General features: G+C 37.0%; 1 protein-coding gene across 3 annotated transcripts in view; it reads right to left on the bottom strand.

Annotated features, from left to right (window-relative positions):
* Window positions 1–20,817, bottom strand: part of LOC128695476 (inter-alpha-trypsin inhibitor heavy chain H3) — a 165,615-nt gene extending 144,798 nt beyond the window's left edge. For all 3 annotated transcript variants that reach the window (XR_011393345.1, XM_070095421.1, XM_070095422.1), the window contains exons 1-2: window positions 20,618–20,817; window positions 775–847 (exon numbers count right to left, since the gene is read on the bottom strand). Coding sequence is in view for 2 of the 3 variants with exons in the window: in XM_070095421.1 (XP_069951522.1) it covers window positions 775–843 (69 nt within the window). In the remaining variant the exon portion in view is untranslated. The remainder of the gene's footprint in view (window positions 1–774; window positions 848–20,617) is intronic.
* Window positions 20,818–21,258: the final 441 nt, after the last annotated feature.

The raw sequence follows: 21,258 nt of genomic DNA, 5'->3' as shown, positions 1-21,258 counted from the left end.
TTCACAGTCGATTATTACTTTAGTGGGGAACGACTTGCATGTGTACTCACCTGTTTGTGGTTGCAGGGGTCGATACACAGTTCCTGGCCCCGCCTCTTCGTTGGTCACTGCTAGGTCCACTCTCTCCCTTCTCTAAGAGCTTCATCATGTGTTGTGTTGTGTGTGTGTTTTTCTTAGTTTCCATCGCTGCCCCCTGCCCCCAGCACCACACATTTCATATAACCTATCCCTACCTGCACCCTCAAATCTTCCAAGTATCTTGTACGTCGTAATCATGTCTCCCCTTGTTCCTTCTCTCCTCCAAGTTCCCCAGATTTCACTTCCCATCTCCCTTGACCCACGTACGTGTACATTCCTCTTGTACAATCCCCCCCCCCCTCTCTTTCCTTAATCTCTTCCGTTGACGGATAACTCCAGAGGCTGCCGGATGTAAACACACGCTGCGCTTTACCCCATTTTGTGGTGAAAACGTTTCGTCCATAAAGGCCCTGATGAGCGAAACGTCTTCATAAAATGCCATAAACCTCAGAAACAGCAGCTTAGAGTCGAAAAGTGAATGAAAAGACACAGGGAAGAGCGTAAGACTGTTATAACGACGTTACGTTCAACTGGAGCTTTCATGAAGTTTGATAAAGCTCCCTAAAGCTCTTGTATTTGTATTTTCGTTCATTCAGGTTCCTAAGGTCAGGATTTACTACTCAAATTAGGGCACTCACCTGCCCCAGGAACAAATTAAACAACACACCTGCCCCAGGGACTAATTAAAGCACTTACCTGCCCCAGGCTGAGGAGCAGCAGGTGTAGCAGGAGCCACACCTGCACACATGACACCACCAGCCTCATCCTCCTGCAGGTGTAGAGAAAAATTAATAATATTATATTATCAATAATATCGATAAAAATAATGGGAATAGCAATAACCTAATGACGATATTAATGGCAATAACAATAATAATAATGATATTTTATTTCTGGGAAGCGCTAAACTCTTAGGGATCATAAAGTGCTTGAGAAATAGGTGATCAGGTAAAAGTTTTCTTCATCTTAGAGAGAGAGAGAGAGAGAGAGAGAGAGAGAGACAGACAGACTGTGTTGCATAACAGGAGCCTCAGAACCTGCTTAACAAGGTCCGCTTTTTTTTTTCTTTCATCCCCAATATCTGGAGCAAATTTATTCAGCAGGTAGGTACAAAAAATATTCCAATCCTGGATATCACAAAGTTAATCCGAGTGGCACGTTGACAAGACAATCAGTGTTCACACTGAGTGACAACTATGGGAACTCAGATGACAATATTTTTAGATTATAAGCTAAAATTAATATAATATATATATATATATATATATATATATATATATATATATATATATATATATATATATATATATATATATATATAGATATATATATGTTGCTGAAGATACCCCTTCAGCAACAAAATCTCCATTATAAATCCACCCAGCAAGAGGATTAACTGATTTATTAGGATTAAAGCCTATTTGTCTACACAAGAACCATTAATTCTAGACGTCACCTGTACACCAGTCAAATGTACTACAATCCTTAAAAGCAGGCATTAAACTATAAAGTGCATATATACCGAGAGATACACACATTCAAAGATATATCGCTGCTTTGAGTGCACACGCATCAATATAACCATGACCAGTTTCGATTTTTTTTTTTAACCCAGCCTGCCCGCCCAGTGGAAGGAATGTCGTTCAAAAATATTCCTCGGTTATTGAGCAGATCCGGCACTCAAGACGCACGTAAGTAGGTAACAAAGAAGGCTTCAGATAAGACCAGGCCGGACACGGGAGGCGCGCGAGAGGACACCAAGTCAGGCTTTATCGCCGTCCCTCATTACGCCGTTCGTCTTCCTGGGTTAAGTGTCCCGGGTTCGTAATTACGGGTTCGGTATCCCGGGTTCGTCACGGGTTCGGTATCCCGGGTTCATTATTACGGGTTCGGGTTTCCTTGTTCGGTATACCAAGTTCCTATCACATGTATGGTTTAAGCGTCCTAGGTTCGTATTACGGGTTCGGTATCCCGGGTTCGTTATGATAACGGATTCGGTGTTTTGGGCTCATATTACGGTTTCGGTACCCCAGGTTCGTTTCTCCGGGTTCATTTTATGGTTTCGGTGTCCTAGGTTCACTTCTCCGAGTTCCTATTACGGTTTCAGTGTCCCAGGTTCGCTTCCCCGGGTTCGTATTAAGTCTGCCGAATTACCTTCCCAGGTGTGTATTCCGAGTTGGCTTTCCACTGAACACCTCTGGTGTTCAATGCTCCAGGTTTGGTGTTCATTGTCTAATCTGGAAGGCTTCAAATTCATAGGGTTGAGTGTTTCAAATTCGGTCTCTAAGGGTTTAATCTCTCCACTGGTTCTACAAACTGCACAAAAAAACACTCAAAACACACGCAATTATAATAAAGTTCAAGATAAATTACAAAAAGATATGATTTATTAGTTATCCTAAGCTGAATTATCGCACTATCAGAATTAAAAGTTGTACGAAAATTTAAATATAATTTCTTCTGGATGAGTATAATGGGATGTTTTGGCCATGTTTACGATGATCCCCGACTGTGGACCATAAACATTAGCATATATAAAAATGCTTATCGCCACTGCATCTTTCAAAAGGTCAGGGGGAGGGGGCGTGAGTTTTATTACCCACAAAACACAGTTATGAAGGAGACATCACAGGGATGAGGGAAGAGAGTGGAGGGTAAGGAATTTAGTTCCTCTCTCTCTCTCTCTCTCTCTCTCTCTCTCTCTGACAGCTTTAATTACCTACTCTTCAACTTCTATTGTCAAGTCACAACCGAGCAAGAAAACACAGGACAGAAGGGAGGGGGAATGGTGAAGGTGGCGGCGGCGGCGGCGGTGGCGGTGGTGGTAGTAGTAGCAGTAGTAGTAGCAGTAGTAGTAGCAGCAGTAGTAGCAGTAGTAGTAGTAGTAGTAAAAGTAGTAGTAGCAGTATCACTAAATACAATCGCCATGAACAGTGAAGAGATATATATATATATAAAATTTAAATATTCCAAAAAACTAATGGATGAAAAGAAATAAATCAGCAAAAGTTTATGCTAAAACAATGTTTCGCTCAACAGAAACCTTACCAAACTATACAGAAAAAAACCCACCGAGGGGTCAAGTAAAGCGTGAGACGAGAACCTTGACCAAGTTACCTGGGCTGCTGCATGGGTGAGATCACCAGAAGGCAATTTTGGCTTCGGAACTGGTGGCGCATTTGGTGAGGTAGGTACATAGTGGAGGATGCAAGGGGGCAGTCAAACCGCGGAGGTGCTGGACTGGATCTAGGGAACCCCATCTCAATACCACTATAAAGGACGTGGTGATTGTTCCGGAGATTGCAAACTTTTACGAGAGGAGTGGTTTATCCTCTACTGAAACCCTCCATTATACTGTAGTGACTGGACAGATATGTGAAAGAGACAGCGGGCCAATACAAAAAACAGCGAAATTATTTATTATAACGACGTTTCGCTCACGGGAACGCCATCAAGTTAAACAAGAAAAATGCTTACATTAATAAAACGTTGTTATAATAAAGGCTTGCGATGTTTTATGCATTTTTTTCATCCATTTGTCAGTTTCCTGCCTCTTCTACGTACAACTGCCAAAGTTTATATTATGGCCACTACCATAAACATATCTCGGGTTAACACCACTGGGAATAACATATGAAACTTTTATTTCTCTTAGTGTTGCGGAGGATGCCAGCCAACAGAAGTCGTGGGAGAGTAATACACACATTGATAACTTTCTTAATATCGCAAATACAAACTGCCCCGCCCCTTCCACAATAATCACATCACCACCCAGGTCCTCCAAAAGAAAATTTGCAAGGCGGAACAAGACTGCTTTGGGGCCTCTGGGGGCAAGCTGAGGCCCCCTTAATAAATTCAAAATAGTTGAAATTACCAAAAAAATCGAATGAAAAATCAAAATAAAACGTCTATGGCTACGGGGCCCCTTCAGAGATTCAGTCAGGCCCCGACCAATGTGCCAGCTGAGCCTCTCTCTCATTGGCCCTGTCATCACCTCAACCAGCAACATCATCCGCACCACCTACCACCGCTACCAATACCACAACACTTACTACTGCATCGATCACAACGATAGCCGCCACCATTATTAAGAGCGTTCTGGGCAAAACAAAATCTCCCTGGGTCGATTCCGTGGCTGACTTATTAATTACTATATTATATTCACGGGGAAGAATTAACCGCAAAGGGGACACACAGCATTTGGGGAATGTAAATCACGCTTAATCCTCCAAAAACGACAACTCCACTTCCTTATATCAAGAGCCCTTTACCGAGATCAATGAGTTCACTCCCCCTCCTTTCCATGAAGTGCACGTGTAGGGAACCAAAAGCTTACTGGACGTGTGTACTCACGTATATGTGATTACAGGGGCAGAGTTACAGCTCCTGGCTGTGTGTGTGTGTGTGTGTGTGTGTGTGTGTGTGTGTTTACAACCGGTTTCCTGGTGATGGGTGGTGGAGGGATTGTGGAGGTGTAGGTTAAAGGTAACTGCACAAAACTGCATATAATGAAAAAAAATCCCCCCCCCGTCAACCACAACCCTCCACCAACCTCGGTACCACCACTACAATTCTCCCACTGCCACCACCCGGATAGGTTTATGTCTAGACTCTCAACTTTACCAATTAACATATTTACAAAAAGACGAAAAATTACCTAAAAATATTAATTCCTAGATTGCTGGAAAAAATACATAAAATACAGAAGTAGAAGAATTATCATAAAACGAATAAATTAGAATTTTTTTACGCGTTATGTACATAATCGTAAATGATTATATACAATTATTAATTATAATATATATATATATATATATATATATATATATATATATATATATATATATATATATATATATAATATATATATATATAATATATATATATAATATAAATGAAAGATTGAATATCAGATTGGAGGGAGAGAGTATGGAGGAGGTGAACGTATTCAGATATTTGGGAGTGGACGTGTCAGCGGATGGGTCTATGAAAGATGAGGTGAATCATAGAATTGATGAGGGAAAAAGAGTGAGTGGTGCACTTAGGAGTCTGTGGAGACAAAGAACTTTGTCCTTGGAGGCAAAGAGGGGAATGTATGAGAGTATAGTTTTACCAACGCTCTTATATGGGTGTGAAGCGTGGGTGATGAATGTTGCAGCGAGGAGAAGGCTGGAGGCAGTGGAGATGTCATGTCTGAGGGCAATGTGTGGTGTGAATATAATGCAGAGAATTCGTAGTTTGGAAGTTAGGAGGAGGTGCGGGATTACCAAAACTGTTGTCCAGAGGGCTGAGGAAGGGTTGTTGAGGTGGTTCGGACATGTAGAGAGAATGGAGCGAAACAGAATGACTTCAAGAGTGTATCAGTCTGTAGTGGAAGGAAGGCGGGGTAGGGGTCGGCCTAGGAAGGGTTGGAGGGAGGGGGTAAAGGAGGTTTTGTGTGCGAGGGGCTTGGACTTCCAGCAGGCATGCGTGAGCGTGTTTGATAGGAGTGAATGGAGACAAATGGTTTTTAATACTTGACGTGCTGTTGGAGTGTGAGCAAAGTAACATTTATGAAGGGATTCAGGGAAACCGGCAGGCCGGACTTGAGTCCTGGAGATGGGAAGTACAGTGCCTGCACTCTGAAGGAGGGGTGTTAATGTTGCAGTTTAAAAACTGTAGTGTAAAGCACCCTTCTGGCAAGACAGTGATGGAGTGAATGATGGTGAAAGTTTTTCTTTTTCGGGCCACCCTGCCTTGGTGGGAATCGGCCGGTGTGATAATAAAAAAAAATAATAATATAAAAAAATATATATATATACATATATATATATATATATATATATATATATATATATATATATATATATATATATATATATATATATATATATATATAATTAGTACCTTCGGGCGTATCCTGCTTCATGTTAGAGAGTAGAAATACACAGAGGAGCTATTCAGCTCCTCTGTGTACTTCGTTTCCCTTTTTTTCTCCTCTTATTACACTCACTCCTTACACGCGGCCCTCGAGCCTAGGTCCGCCATACTGCAAGCTGTAATCAAGCTGGTTTAAGAAAGGGGAAAAACGTAGATACAGATTTTTTAATCAAGACCCCTCCACAACGCAGGCTCCCTTTTTGACGGTTAGAACGAATTTATTTTTAAGTTTAGCGAGAAGGGATTTACTGGGGTATCCGACACTTCAGAGTTTTCCACGGGTTATTCCGCAGATGGCGTCAGCGGGACCCCCCTCAACCAATCACAACTTCTATTCTCAGGAGGCAAACCACTAACTGGCAGCGATGGCTGAAACTGGCAGACACTGGCTGAGATGGCTGACACTAGCAGACACTCAGCAACACGATGCTTGCATGTGCCAACACTTGTGTATCTGTGGGAAATTTACGTGAAGGCTCAGCTTCAACTCGTGCATTCGACTCGTGTGTATCATTTAGCTATATCCGGTCTTCTGTGTAATTACTTATTTTTAGCTACAGTAAGAGAACTAATGCTCGTGGTGTTCGATTCCCTAATAAATTTATCGTATCGTTTAAATTCCCAATGTCTTTCTGGCACACATTTCTTCTCTAATTCCAATAATCGACTACTCAACATAGGATTTTTTCCATTATCCTTTCTACGGTGTTTATTACGTAGCCTAAAGTTATAGTCTTCTTGAAAAGTGAGGAACCACCTAGACAGTAAAAGAACAGTTAAAAGAGATCTATTTCGGCCACTGTCAAGGACCCTCTTCAGCAGATGTGGCAAAAGGCTATTAAATAAAATCTATTTTACCCGTGTTTCAATATAATGTACAAGCGGTTTCTCATTTTTCATCGATCAGTGTTAATGGCGCTTAAAGACCCCAGCCCCCGTTACCCCGAGACTTATTTCTTCTGCTACAATCACCATATTCTCAGCTGCCTTTTTAACATTCATTAAATATTATTCTTAGTTATCATGTCTTTTTCTCTACTAAGAAGTCATTTCTCTCAATTCTGCAATACACACACATTATATATATATATATATATATATATATATATATATAATATATATAATATATATATATATATATATATATATATATATATATATATATATATATATATATATATATATATATATATATATATATATATATATATATATATATATATATATATATAATATATATATATATATATGTCGTGCCGAATATGTAAAACTGGTCAATTAGCAAGAACTCATTCAAAATTAAGTCCTTTCTAAAATTTTCTCTTATACATTTAAAGATATATTTTTTCATTAGTGATAATGTAAAAATCTATAATTTTGCACCAAAAGAACCTTAGAAAGCTTACCTAACCTTATTATAACAAGAACAATTTATTTTAGCCTAACCCAACTAAATATATTTTAGATACGTTTACAATAATTTAATACTAAACAAACAGTGAAATATATTTTTTTTCGTTTGGTTCAGAATGATTTTGGCGAAATTATTGCATACATAAATTTTCATTTGTCTTATATGGCAAGATGAGCGTTGCTATTTAAGCCAAGATCGCAAGTTCTGCCTATTCGGCACGACATAAATATCTATATATATATATATATATATATATATATATATATATATATATATATATATATATATATATATATATATATATATATATATATATAATCTCGCGTGTGTCAATACATATTTATATTCCAATGTGTAAATGTTAAAACCATATCCCCCACGTCTAGTTCGCAAATCAACCGGATTACCAACTAACTAGCCAAGGATCCGACGAATCATCTATCCCACACGAAAAAGGTTACCCAACTACTCAATCAAGTATCCCAGTAATTACCCAGTTAAGTCCACTCCACTTCCCAAAATAAACTGGGAAAGTACTACAACTGTTCCAAAACTCTACGTCTAAAAGGTGCCTTTGTTGAAGAAGAGATTTTTCCACACCTTAAGACACCACTGAAAAAATGGAAAAAGAGAATAATGAACGTTGTATTATTTAGTAGTAGTAATAGTAGCAGCAACAATAGTAATTTTCTCTTATTATCATCGTTAACGTTAATATAAAAACATAAGAATGGAGGAACACTGCAGGAAAGCCTACTGGCCCATACCTATCATTATTAATAATAACCATTAAGTTACTAATTTTTATTCATAAAAGCTCTAAACCCATGAAGACTAGGATCTAAGATAGGATGTTGGTATCCATCCGTCTTATTATGACTCGACCTTTGGCTAAGATATCAAACAGAGCCTATTCACGGCGGCACTTTACCTCCGCTATTATATCTAACTTTTATTGCCTGCCACTTAATTCTTCTCAACTCTTGAGGTCCGTTTATCAAAATTTAGAAATCCAGAAGCTTCATGCGAGGAAAAAACAAATGGTCTTTCAAAACAGCGCGCATAAGAGATTAATTGACAAAAGGCAGTCGCTCCTGGGAAGAAAAAAGGATCGGATTGGATGTTTGTAATATCAAGGTGGGATCAAGATCCGGTGAGGCAACAGAGGTTGTTATGATTCAGTTCCTCATAACAAAGAGGGAGTACAGGTCTCTCTCCCCACGGGGAGAGAGAGAGAGAGAGAGAGAGAGAGAGAGAGAGAGAGAGAGAGAGAGAGAGAGAGAGAGAGAGAGAGAGAGAGAGAGAGAGAGAGAGAGAGAGAGAGAGACGGGAACACGTTCGTACAGCATAACGACTTCGGTGAAATAAAGGCAGTTAGATAAGATAAGATTTTGTTCGGATTTTTAACCCCGGAGGGTTAGCCACCCAGGATAACCCAAGAAAGTCAGTGCGTCATCGAGGACTGTCTAACTTATTTCCATTGGGGTCCTTAATCTTGTCTCCCAGGATGCGACCCACACCAGTCGACTAACACCCAGGTACCTATTTGCTGCTAGGTGAACAGGACAATAGGTGTAAGGAAACGTGTCGGAATTTCCACCCGCCGGGAATCGAACCCGGGCCCTCCGTGTGTGACCAAATTAAATCGCTGGCCCACAGATAGCTCCAACTTCATCCTGTTCCCTATTTGTATGTTTAATAACAATAAAAAGGGCTTTCAAATGAGCTGGGGTAGGTACCAGCTCCTAGCTTGCAAATAAAAGTAGAAACCCTTAACCTATCCTGCAAAAACCCTCATGTAAATAAGACAGATGGGGTTCACTCCACCTAAGTCTCCAAATATTGAGACATAACTCCACCTGACCCCCAGATGGCGGAACTCACTCCACCTGAGCCCCAGCTGGTGGGGCTCACTGCACCTCTTGCCATGCGATATAAGGTTCTCAGGAAGTAAGGTGGTGCATCAAGAATGATAAAATGTAGACTAGTGCGTAGTTTATGTTGCCGACTCTGCTTTCTATCGTGCTCTTCTCTTCTCCCCTCTGATACCTTCCCCATTCTTGGATTCTCTTTAGATTAACTGCTTCGCAAATATAATAATAATGTCTGCTATAATAGCATACAAACATGCACTAGCATACAGTATGTGAGCTTTTGGTGACTAGTTTTGTGTATAACTGTTCATATTACCGTAGTATCACACACACACACATTATATATATATATATATATATATATATATATATATATATATATATATATATATATATATATATATATATATATATATATATATATTGGGAGTCCACAAAAGCTCTCCCTGATTTCAAACAGGTATAAGCATGTAACTTTATTGTAAAAAAAAAAAAAATCACAGTTAGTAGCTTCAGATGCAGGATTTCTTTCAGTCTCATGTGGTATAGGGTAGCATTTAAAGTCACAAACAGGTCCGGTGACCTCGCAGGCCACTTGTAGAGGTCACCGGACCTGTTTGTGACTTCTTTCTTTGGGGGTACATGAAGAGCACAGTTTACGTACCACTACTACCTGCAACCATGGAGGAGCTGAAAATTTCGATCACTGAAGCAGTGCGTAACACCAGATATGCTGCAGAGCGTCTGGACCGAACTGGACTATCACATCGATGTTTGCCAAGTAACCAGAGGGGCGCACATTGAGTGCCTTTAATGATACCCTATACCACATGAAACTGAATGAAATCCTACATCTGAAAGTACTAACTGTGAAAGATTATTACAGTAAAGTTACATGCTATACCTATTTGAAATCAGGGAGTGTTTTTGTAGACACCCGTGTATATATATTTATATATATATATATATATATATATATATATATATATATATATATATATATATATATATATATGTCGTGCCGAATAGGCAGAACCTGCGATCTTGGCTTAAATAGCAACGCTCATCTTGCCATAAAAGACAAGCGAAAATTTGTGTATGCAATAATTTCGTCAAAATCATTCTGAACCTAACGAAAAAAATATATTTCACAGTTTGTTTAGCATTAAATTATTGTAAACAAATCTAAAATATATTTAGTTGGGTTAGGCTAAAATAAATTGCGCTTGTTATAATAAGGTTAGGTAAGTTTCCTAAGATTCTTTTGGTGCAAAATTAAAATTTTTTACATTAACAATAACGAAAAAAATATATCTTTAAACGTATAAGAGAAAATTTTAGAAAGGACTTAATTTTAAACGAGTTCTTGCTAATTGACCAGTTTTACATGTCCTGCCGAATATGTAAAACTGGTCAATTAGCAAGAACTCATTTAAAATTAAGTCCTTTCTAAAATTTTCTCTTATACGTTTAAAGATATTTTTTCATTATTGTTAATGTAAAAAAATTTAATTTTGCACCAAAAGAATCTTAGGAAACTTACCTAACCTTATTATAACAAGCGCAATTTATTTTAGCCTAACCCAACTAAATATATTTTAGATTTGTTTACAATAATTTAATGCTAAACAAACACTGTGAAATATATTTTTTTCGTTAGGTTCAGAATGATTTTGACGAAATTATTGCATACACAAATTTTCGCTTGTCTTTTATGGCAAGATGAGCGTTGCTATTTAAGCCAAGATCGCAAGTTCTGCCTATTCGGCACGACATTATATATATATATATATATATATATATATATATATATATATATATATATATATATATATATATATATATATGTATTTATATATATATTCATATATATATATATATATATATATATATATATATATATATATATATTTATATTTATATATATATATATATATATATATTTATATATATATATTTATATATATATTTATATATATATATATTTATATATATATATTTATATATTTATATATATTTATATATTTATATATATATATTTATATATATATATATATATTTATATATTTATATATATTTATATATATATATATTATATATATATATATATATATATATATATATATATATATATATATATATATATATATATAGGCAGTGTGGACAGTGTATTGCCCACATTAAAAAAAAAATCCTGCTTTATATACGTGCAGATGCAAACTTTTCTTGGACTCGCTCAGATACAGCGCTGCCAAGTGTGTCCGGGCTGTTTCTTTTATTTCCTTATTTATGGTATATGCAGCCTATCCCACCCTTACCACAGAAAGTAAAATAAAGAAAAAAAACTATTCTATGGAAAAGAACGTTCAGAAACTGTCACTGAAGTGTTTTAGTGTAAAACGCTATCTTCTGAGACATATAACAATACATACAGGAGATAAACCGTTTCAATATTCAGAGTGTATGAAATGTTTTACCAGGAAAGCCACTCTTATGATGCATATGCGAATACACACAGGAAAAAAACCATTTCAGTGTTCAGAGTGTCTGAAATGTTTTAGTTTAAAATGCTATCTTGTGACACATATGAAAATACATTCAGGTGATAAACCATTTCAGTGTTCAGAGTGTCTGAAATGTTTTACTAAAAAAAACTATCTTGTGACACATATGCAAATACATACAGGAAATAAACCATTTCAATGTTCAGAGTATCTGAAATATTTTACTAAAAAAAACAATCTAGTAACACACATGCGGGTACATACAGGAGATAAACCGTTTCAGTGCTCAGTGTGTCTGAAATGTTTTGGCTATAAAAGCAGTTTTGTGAAACATATGCAAGTACATACAGGAGATAAAACATATTAGTGTTTAATGTATCAGGTGGTTAACGCTCTCGCTTCACACGGTGAGGGCCTGGGTTCGATTCCCAGCCAGAGTAGAAACATTGGACGTGTTTCTTTCAACCTGTTGTCTATGTTCCCCATCAGTAAAATGGGTACCTGGGTGTTAGTCGACTGGTGTGGGTCGCATCCTGGGACACTGACCTAAGGAGGCCTGGTCACAGACCGGGCCGCGGGGGCGTTGACCCCCGGAACTCTCTCCAGGTAAACTCCAGGAGAATGACGTAAGGAAGCGAACGGTGTGATGGAGTGAATGGTGACAGGTTGACATGAACCAGAATATCGGAATGAAATTCACGAGGATGTAGCAAGGAATACTACCACTTGTTTGTTATTTCGGTGAGTTTAAAACCTACTGACTGCACAAAAGTTAAGGCTGCGTTTACATGTAAACTGGAAATCAAATGATTTAATCCATATTAGAGAAATTAAATTATCGGTATATATATATATATATATATATATATATATATATATATATATATATATATATATATATATATATATATATATATATATATATATATATATATATATATATATATATGCAAAACAACCACTCTGAAAGAATAGAGAAATTCCAAGCGCTTTCGTGACTACTCACACTATCACATAGTTCCTTGATAATGTGAGTAGTCACGAAAGCGCTTGGAATTTCTCTATTTTTTCAGAGTGGTTGTTTTGCATATTCTGAAATCACCTGTTTACTGTGATTGTATTGCATATATATATATATATATACATATATATACATATATATATATATGTATATATATGTATAGGTAGTAGGTTGGTAGACAGCAACCGCCCAGGGAGGTACTACCGTCCTGCCAAGTGAGTGTAAAACGAAAGCCTGTAATTGTTTTACATGATGGTAGGATTGCTGGTGTCCTTTTTTCTGTCTCATGAACATGCAAGATTTCAGGTACGTCTTGCTACTTCTACTTACACTTAGGTCACACTACACATACATGTACAAGCACATATATACACACCCCTCTGGGTTTTCTTCTATTTTCTTTCTAGTTCTTATTCTTGTTTATTTCCTCTTATCTCCATGGGGAAGTGGAACAGAATTCTTCCTCCGTAAGCCATGCGTGTTGTAAGAGGCAACTAAAATGCCGGGAGCAAGGGGCTAGTAACCTCTTCTCCTGTATATATTACTAAATGTAAAAGGAGAAACTTTCGTTTTTCCTTTTGGGCCACCCCGCCTCGGTGGGATACGGCCGGTGTGTTGAAAGAATATATCCTATGAAAATCTAGAAAAAGACAATAACATATGAAACACCACAACAAATTATTATAACTATTATAATAAACCTAAATTGTGTACTGCCAACAATAGTGAAGAAAAAAATATACGTTGCAAACGGCTTAAAAAAACATAAAACAGTGTCCAAAGTCTTATGCTGTTTCGTGTCTGTCACCTGATATGACTACAAAAAGATCAATTCCAATGATTCTAAAGTACACACACACACACACACACACACACACACACACACACACACACACACACACACACACACACACACACACACGTACAGCAGGCCTAGTGTTTAATCGACATGTGCCTAGGACAGAATAGTACCTAACACACACACACACACACACACATCGGGAACAAGTAACACAAGCATAAATACACATGACCCGTCATCCTAAATTACACGCAGGGGGGGAGAGAGCCAGACATACACAAACAAGCTGGTCGATAGAACGATTAATAAAACAAACACTCTAATCACCCTATCTGGGTTGAGGGAGTCAGATTTAACACTGCACGAGAGAGAGATTACCTCAGCTAGAAAACATTCCATCAGTGAGACATTCCATCAGCGAGATAACATTTCATCAGTAAGGCAACATTCCACCAGAAAGATAACGTTTCACCAGTAAGACAACATTCCCTCAGAAAACATTCCACCAGAAAGATTAACATTCTCTCAGTGAGATAACATTCCATCAGTAAGACAACATTCCCTCAGTGAGAAAACATTCCACCAGAAAGATTAACATTCCCTCAGTGAGATAACATTCCATCAGTAAGACAACATTCCCTCAGCGAGATAACATTCCATCAGTAAGACAATATTCCCTCTTCTTCTTCTTCTTGATTCGCCGGTCTTCTTCAGGCTCGGGCCTTTTCCAAGTGGTGGCCCGGCCTTGGCTCCCTATCTGGGGAGTGTCTCGAGACGTAAGTCTCCCATGGGAGGAGGTACAAATACCCCCTCATCTTTGGGACCAACTGTCCCTAGGCCTAGCCACATTCCCCGCCCTCACGGGGCTCGTAGGGAGAAGCTAGGCCTCTGGTCTGCCATCTGCCCCGCCCCAAAGGGGCTCGTGGGGATGGCAGTCTTATGAGCTGCAGATGGCAGCAAGCTCAGGCCTTCCAATATTCCCTCACGAAGGATCATACATACATTTGATCTACTGAGGACTTCAAACCCTCTGACGAAACACTGAAGAAAACGGGTAATTTCCTAATAAATTACTGGGGAGACACTTTTTAATGATACGGTAGTTAATGACATGTTGCGACACATTTTAATGGCTTGGTTTTAGTATAGTACTTAAGAAGTGTATGGGCTCTGGTGGCCTGGTGGCTAACGCTCTTGCTTCACACGGCAAGGGCCTAGGTTCGATTCCCAGCCAGAGTAGAAACATTGGGCGTGTTTCTTTCCACCTGTTGTCTATGTTCCCCATCAGTAAAATGGGTACCTGGGTGTTAGTCGACTGGTGTGGGTCGCATCCTGGGACACTGACCTAATTTGCCCGACATGCGGAGCAAAACAAGCGGCTTTTTATATAGTAGTATGTCATTGTTGTCAGCTAGGACTGTATACCTTGTACATGTACTTGTAGTAAATAAAGATATTATAATATTATGTCGGAGGGTAACTCTAGTTCCTTGGATAGAGAGCCGTTCACCAGCATCAAGGATCCCCTTTCCCGTCCACCAATATCGTGTTACAGTACTGGCTAGATCGCTCAATCAATATTTCCACATGATACATAGTTTGTACAAAATTGGATGAAATTACATTAATAACATAGAAAGCCCCTTAGTTATGCAGAGCATTTCGGGCAACAATAAAACGATGGTTGCTGTAATAAGTGATCACTGTGACGACATAAAATCAGTTGCTTAACCCGCACCACTAATCAATTTAATATACCAGTGAATCTTATGAGCCACAGCCTGATTATCTAGTTTATTTCTGTTCGCAATGATTACGTCTCTCCATTGGCCAGTGACTGTGCCCGATCCAAATAGAAAATACATAAAATGAAAAATATCGAGTCGGGTAACGTTTTTCAAACAGTGGGTCGCGGCCCTCGTGAGCGGGATAAATTTTGATGAATGGTGTGGCAAGCTGCCTGGGAACCATGGGACAGCTAAGAGGCAAGCACTCTCTTGACAACAGTTGTAGATGACTCGAGCACTTTCAAGTAACGTAATTCAGACCAATCTGTCTGGATGGCTTGAAAAATAGACTAAACATTCATAAGTGGAAATGAGTGGGTGTGAGTAGGACCCGCCTAGTAAAGAACCAGTTTACATAGCAGCAGATGTTTTGATCAGGCTGATTAATGGGGTTTAAAGCCTATCGGCTACAGTAGTCATCCATTAAGGCTGCTTGTAACCTGTTCACCATCAGAAAAGAATTTTCTAATTCCTAAATTAGAGATTAAAGTAAACTTTTAGGATATATTCTCTGACACACACTATATATACACACACATATATATATATATATATATAATAAATATATATATATATATATATATATATATATATATATATATATATATATATATATATATATATATATATATATAATATATATATATATATATATATATATATATATATAATATATATATATATATATATATATATATATATATATATATAATATATATATATATATATATATATATATATATTATATATATAATATATATATATATATATATATATAATATATATATATATATATATAATATATATATATATATAATATATATATATATATATATATATATAAATATATATATATATATATATATAATATATATATATATATATATATATATATATATATATATATAATATATATATATATATATATATATAATATATATATATATATATATATATATATATATATATATATATATATATATATATATATATATATATATATATATATATATATAATATATATATATAATATATATATATATATATATATATATATATATATATATATATATATATATATATATAATCATATAATATACATTATATATATACAAACCACATGGTGTATATGTCATGCCGAATAGGTAAAGCTGGTCAATTAGCAACAACTCGTTTAAAATTAAGTCCTTCCTAAAACTTTCTTTTATACGCTTAAAGATATATATATTTTTAAATTTATGTTAATGTAAAAATTAATAATTTTGTACCAAAAGAACGTTAGAAAACTTACCTAATCTTATTATAACAAGCGTAATTTAATTTAGCCTAATCCAACTAAATATATTTTAGATAAGCTTACAATAATTTAATAATAAACAAACAATGAAATATTTTTTTTTTCGTTAGGTTCGGAATGATTTTTGAGAAATTATTGCATACAAATTTTCGCTTGCCTTATTCGGCAAGACGAGCGTTGCTATTTAAGTGAAAAATCGCAAATTTTACCTATTTGGCACGACATATATATCCTGACGCTGATGACCAGTGATCGACGATCACTAGTCATCACCAAGGTTCGCACCAAGGTTCGAAAATGGTCCCCACCGCACCATGTTCGAAAAGTCCCCACCACACCCAAGTTCGAACACAGTCCTCACCCCGCCAAGGTTCGAACCCAGTCCTCACCAAACCAAGTGTTGGCGCACCGTCACTAATATTGACAGTTGGTAGTGATGCAATGTTGATTGCAAAAAAAGATCCAAGTGATATATTATTAATATGAAAAAGCCTATTAACAAATATAATCATTAATAAAAATATTTTATTAGATATACTGGAAGGAGTATATTTCAGTGTTTTATCTCTTTTAGTTTCGTTTTCGTTTATAACTTGAGAACGATTGATCCGATCGGCTTCAAATTTTCAGCGCTCGTATACTATAAATGTGGAAAAAAGTTCAAGCGACTTTTGACATGAGCAGGTAACCCTCTGGTCATTTTTAGACTATTCCTAATTATCTGAATTCGTGCGATTAATTGAAAAATATTTGTGCTGGTGAATCCTACTCAGGTGGGTAGTGATGGAAATGGGTTTTAAGAAATTCAGAAGTAGGTACACAGCTACGTACTTGCATATATTACATCACCCCTCCCCCCCCCCAGTTCATTTTCCTCGCTACTACATCAACCAAAACAAAAAAAATTATCTCGGAGCAAACAAAACAACAAAAAAAAAAGTCATTGTTTGCCGTCACCATTTTGGTCATAGCAAACAATGGTCACCAATAAGGAAAACAATGAAAAAAAATAATATTTATTTCCAGGAAAAGGTTATGCCTCAAAGAAAAAATTAAAAAAAATATATAAAAGAAATCAATTCACTATTTTTATAACTCCTTATTTATAAAATCTTGCCAAAGGTCACTTATTCAATGTCTCTATTAGTAGAGAAGTAAAGAAACTGAATATTAATAGTGAAAAATCATTAGTAGGTATATGCCATCTGCTCAGTATTTCCATCAGTGTACAGGACAGCTGTACACTCCTGATATATACGGTTTTGCTAAACAATAAAAATAAATAGTTATAATCATAATTTTTGAAGGGGTGGACCGGTACGCCAGCGGAAGGCCTCTGTCAGATGACCAAAAGCTCCAGCTGTGGGTCATCGTATGACAGACCCGCTTCAGGAAACACTTGGTCCTGCTTTCTGACAAAGCTTACACCTACCTAATAAAAAAGTTGAAATTATTATAATGTGTAAGTGACAATTTGCTAATTGTATTTTTAAAATGGCGTGGTATTTTTATTCTATTACATGACTTAAATATGCCTCTTGTGGGTCTCATTCATCAATGGCTGATGCATCTTACTGACTATAAAGTTCTGTAGACGCAAATTTACTAAATTTCCTGAATTCTGAACAGTATCTGTAGAATGCCTCTTCTGATCGGTTTCAAACTTTCAGCACTGATATATATTGCTACAAAGATTCTCATTTATTCTGGGATGTGTAAGTTTTAATTTGCTAACTTTATTAAACAAACTGATTTCCATGCAATAACTGGAGAATGCCTCTTCTAAAAGGCTTCAAACCATAAATGCTGGTGTACCTAACTTAAGCTATTGTTAATTTTATTGAAATCCGGAAAACTGAAGTACGTACTTCAACGCCGATATTTACCTCTCAAAAGTTGGTATATTTTAATTGGTGTGAAGTTGTCAATTTATCATGTTTATTGAAGAAACTAAGATAGTGTCCACGCGGTAACTGGTTACCTGGAGGTTATTCAGGGGATCAACGCCCCCGCGGCCCGGTCCATGACCAGGCCTCCCGATGGATCAGGGCCTGATCAACTAGGCTGTTACTGCTGGCCGCACCCAGTCCGACGTACGAGCCACAGCCCGGCTGATCCGGCACTGACTTTAGGTATCTGTCCAGCTCTCTCTTGAAGGCAGCCAGGGGTTTATTGGCAATTCCGCTAATGCTTGATGGGAGGCTGTTGAACAGTTTTGGGCCCCGGACACTTATGGTGTTTTCTCTTAGTGTACCAATGGCGCCCCTACTTTTTATTGGCGGCATTTTGCATCGCCTGCCCAGTCTTTTACTTTCGTAGGGAGTGATTTCTGTGTGCAGATTTGGGACCATTCCTTCCAAGATTTTCCAAGTGTAGATTATGATATATCTCTCCTCCTGCGTTCCAACGAGTACAAGTCAAGTGCTTCCAAGCGTTCCCAGTAGTTAAGGTGCTTGACAGAACTTATACGTGCAGTAAAGGATCTCTGTACACTCTCTAGATCTGCGATTTCACCTGCTTTGAATGGAGATGTTAATGTACAGCAGTATTCCAGCCTAGAGAGAACAAGTGATTTGAAAAGGATCATCATGGGCTTGGCATCTCTCGTTTTGAAAGTTCTCATTATCCATCCTATCATTTTCTTTGCACGTGCGATCGTGGCACTGTTGTGATCTTTGAAAGTGAGATCCTCAGACATTACTACTCCCAGGTCCCTTACATTATTTTTCCGCTCTATTGTATGGCCGGAGTCAGTATGGATGGTGAACAACTTTTCCGACTGGCTTCAGATCTTCAGTACTGATACTGAACTGCATCAGAAAATTATGCTGCACTCTACACTATTCTTTTAGCGTCCATTAAGGTAGAAGCTCGGTTCAAGGTACTTTTCTTTGCTCACGCATCACCCAAAACATCTAGTTAGTAGCCTTAATGAAAATTATTTTTAAAATGCTTTAATAATTGAAATTACATTAATTGGGAAGCACTTAATCCGTAAGGGTTATGAAGCGTCCGGGAATTAGAAGCATTTTAATCCGAAGAATAAGTAAGTAGTGAGAATTTCTTTGATCAGTTGATAAACATCAACTCAGAGGTAATGACTACAATAACAAAATCACTATAATAACAGCGTAATTCAAAGTCTATTAAACAAGCATTCACTTATTCATGAAACAATAAGTGTTCACTAATTCATAAAGTAATTTAATACACAATATACTGTATTTTATGTATGTCATGCTCAGTAAGCCGTATAGGCGTGGGTAGGGGTATTAGGTTTGTCAGAAAACAGAACCAGTGTTTCCTAACGCGGATCTTAGTTATATGATGACCCACAGCTGGAGCTTGTGGTCATCTGATCGAGGCCTTCCACTGGCTTACCGGTCCACCCCTTTAAAAATTGTGGTTATGATTATAACCATTTTATCTGGATTACAATTTTTAGGAATGGTAATTTTTTTCCAAATAAGTAGAGTAAAAATTGTTTAAGCAAAAAAAAAAAAAAAAAAAAAAAAAAAAAAAAAAAAAAAAAAAAATATATATATTTATATATATATATATATATATATATATATATATATATATATATATATATATATATATATATATATATATATATATATATATATATATATATATATATATATATATATATAGAGAGAGAGAGAGAGAGAGAGAGAGAGAGAGAGAGAGAGAGAGAGAGAGAGAGAGAGAGAGAGAGAGAGAGAGAGAGAGAGAGAGAGAGAGAGAGAGAGAGAGAGAGAGAGAGAGAGAGAGAGAGAGAGAGAGAGAGAGAGAGAGAGAGAGAGATAATAAAAATCATACGAATATCAATATAATAAACACAGTTTAAGGAAGAAAACTTTTGACAAATATATAATTCTAAGATGGTCGTTTAGATCTAATTTCATATTATCTAACCTCAAAGAAGGTGGTAGCGAGGCAGATAGAACCTAGGCAGCAGTAGCTACCTCCGCCAGGCAGTACTTGCAGTTATGTACAGCTGTAGCAAGCCTTGTTCCACTGTAGCGAGCCACACCTATTAAAAAAATACTGGAGGAGACAGGCAGCACGAGCTTACAGCTGGGCAGCAACACACTCACTGTGATCATCTACAAGGCAGGAGGGGGTACATCTCCAGCCAGTAAACACTGAGGTTGCCATGTTCTTAGCTCAAACACGTTTGTATTATCTCTTGCCGCCTTTGAAACTCCAATATAATGAGCGTTTCTTCTTGTTCGGTCGTTCATCTGAGTCGTATATTTAAACAAAAGGATTTTGGGGGGCTTTTGCTTTGAGAATGATGAGTGTGTGCAAGGGTAATCTCACCTCCTAGTTGCCTAGTGTTGACTGGTCCAACGGGTTGACCGTTGCACCTGGCCATTGCTGCAAAATAATGCAGGGCACGAGTTTGTGGGTGTTTGAGTTGTGGCGCCTCCATTCACACACCGGCCAGAACACATCACACAAGTACACACGTATAAGAAAAGTTCTACGCAGCAAGTGCCGCCCCGCCAGTGCCAGATTAACAAGTGCCAAGGGGTGGACGGCGTCAGAATACC

This window comes from Cherax quadricarinatus, chromosome 50 (assembly GCF_038502225.1).
Source record: "Cherax quadricarinatus isolate ZL_2023a chromosome 50, ASM3850222v1, whole genome shotgun sequence".
In the NCBI taxonomy this organism is placed as follows: domain Eukaryota; kingdom Metazoa; phylum Arthropoda; class Malacostraca; order Decapoda; family Parastacidae; genus Cherax; species Cherax quadricarinatus.
Note: the sequence above shows the minus strand (reverse complement) of the source record. Positions and strands in the feature narration are given on the sequence as shown.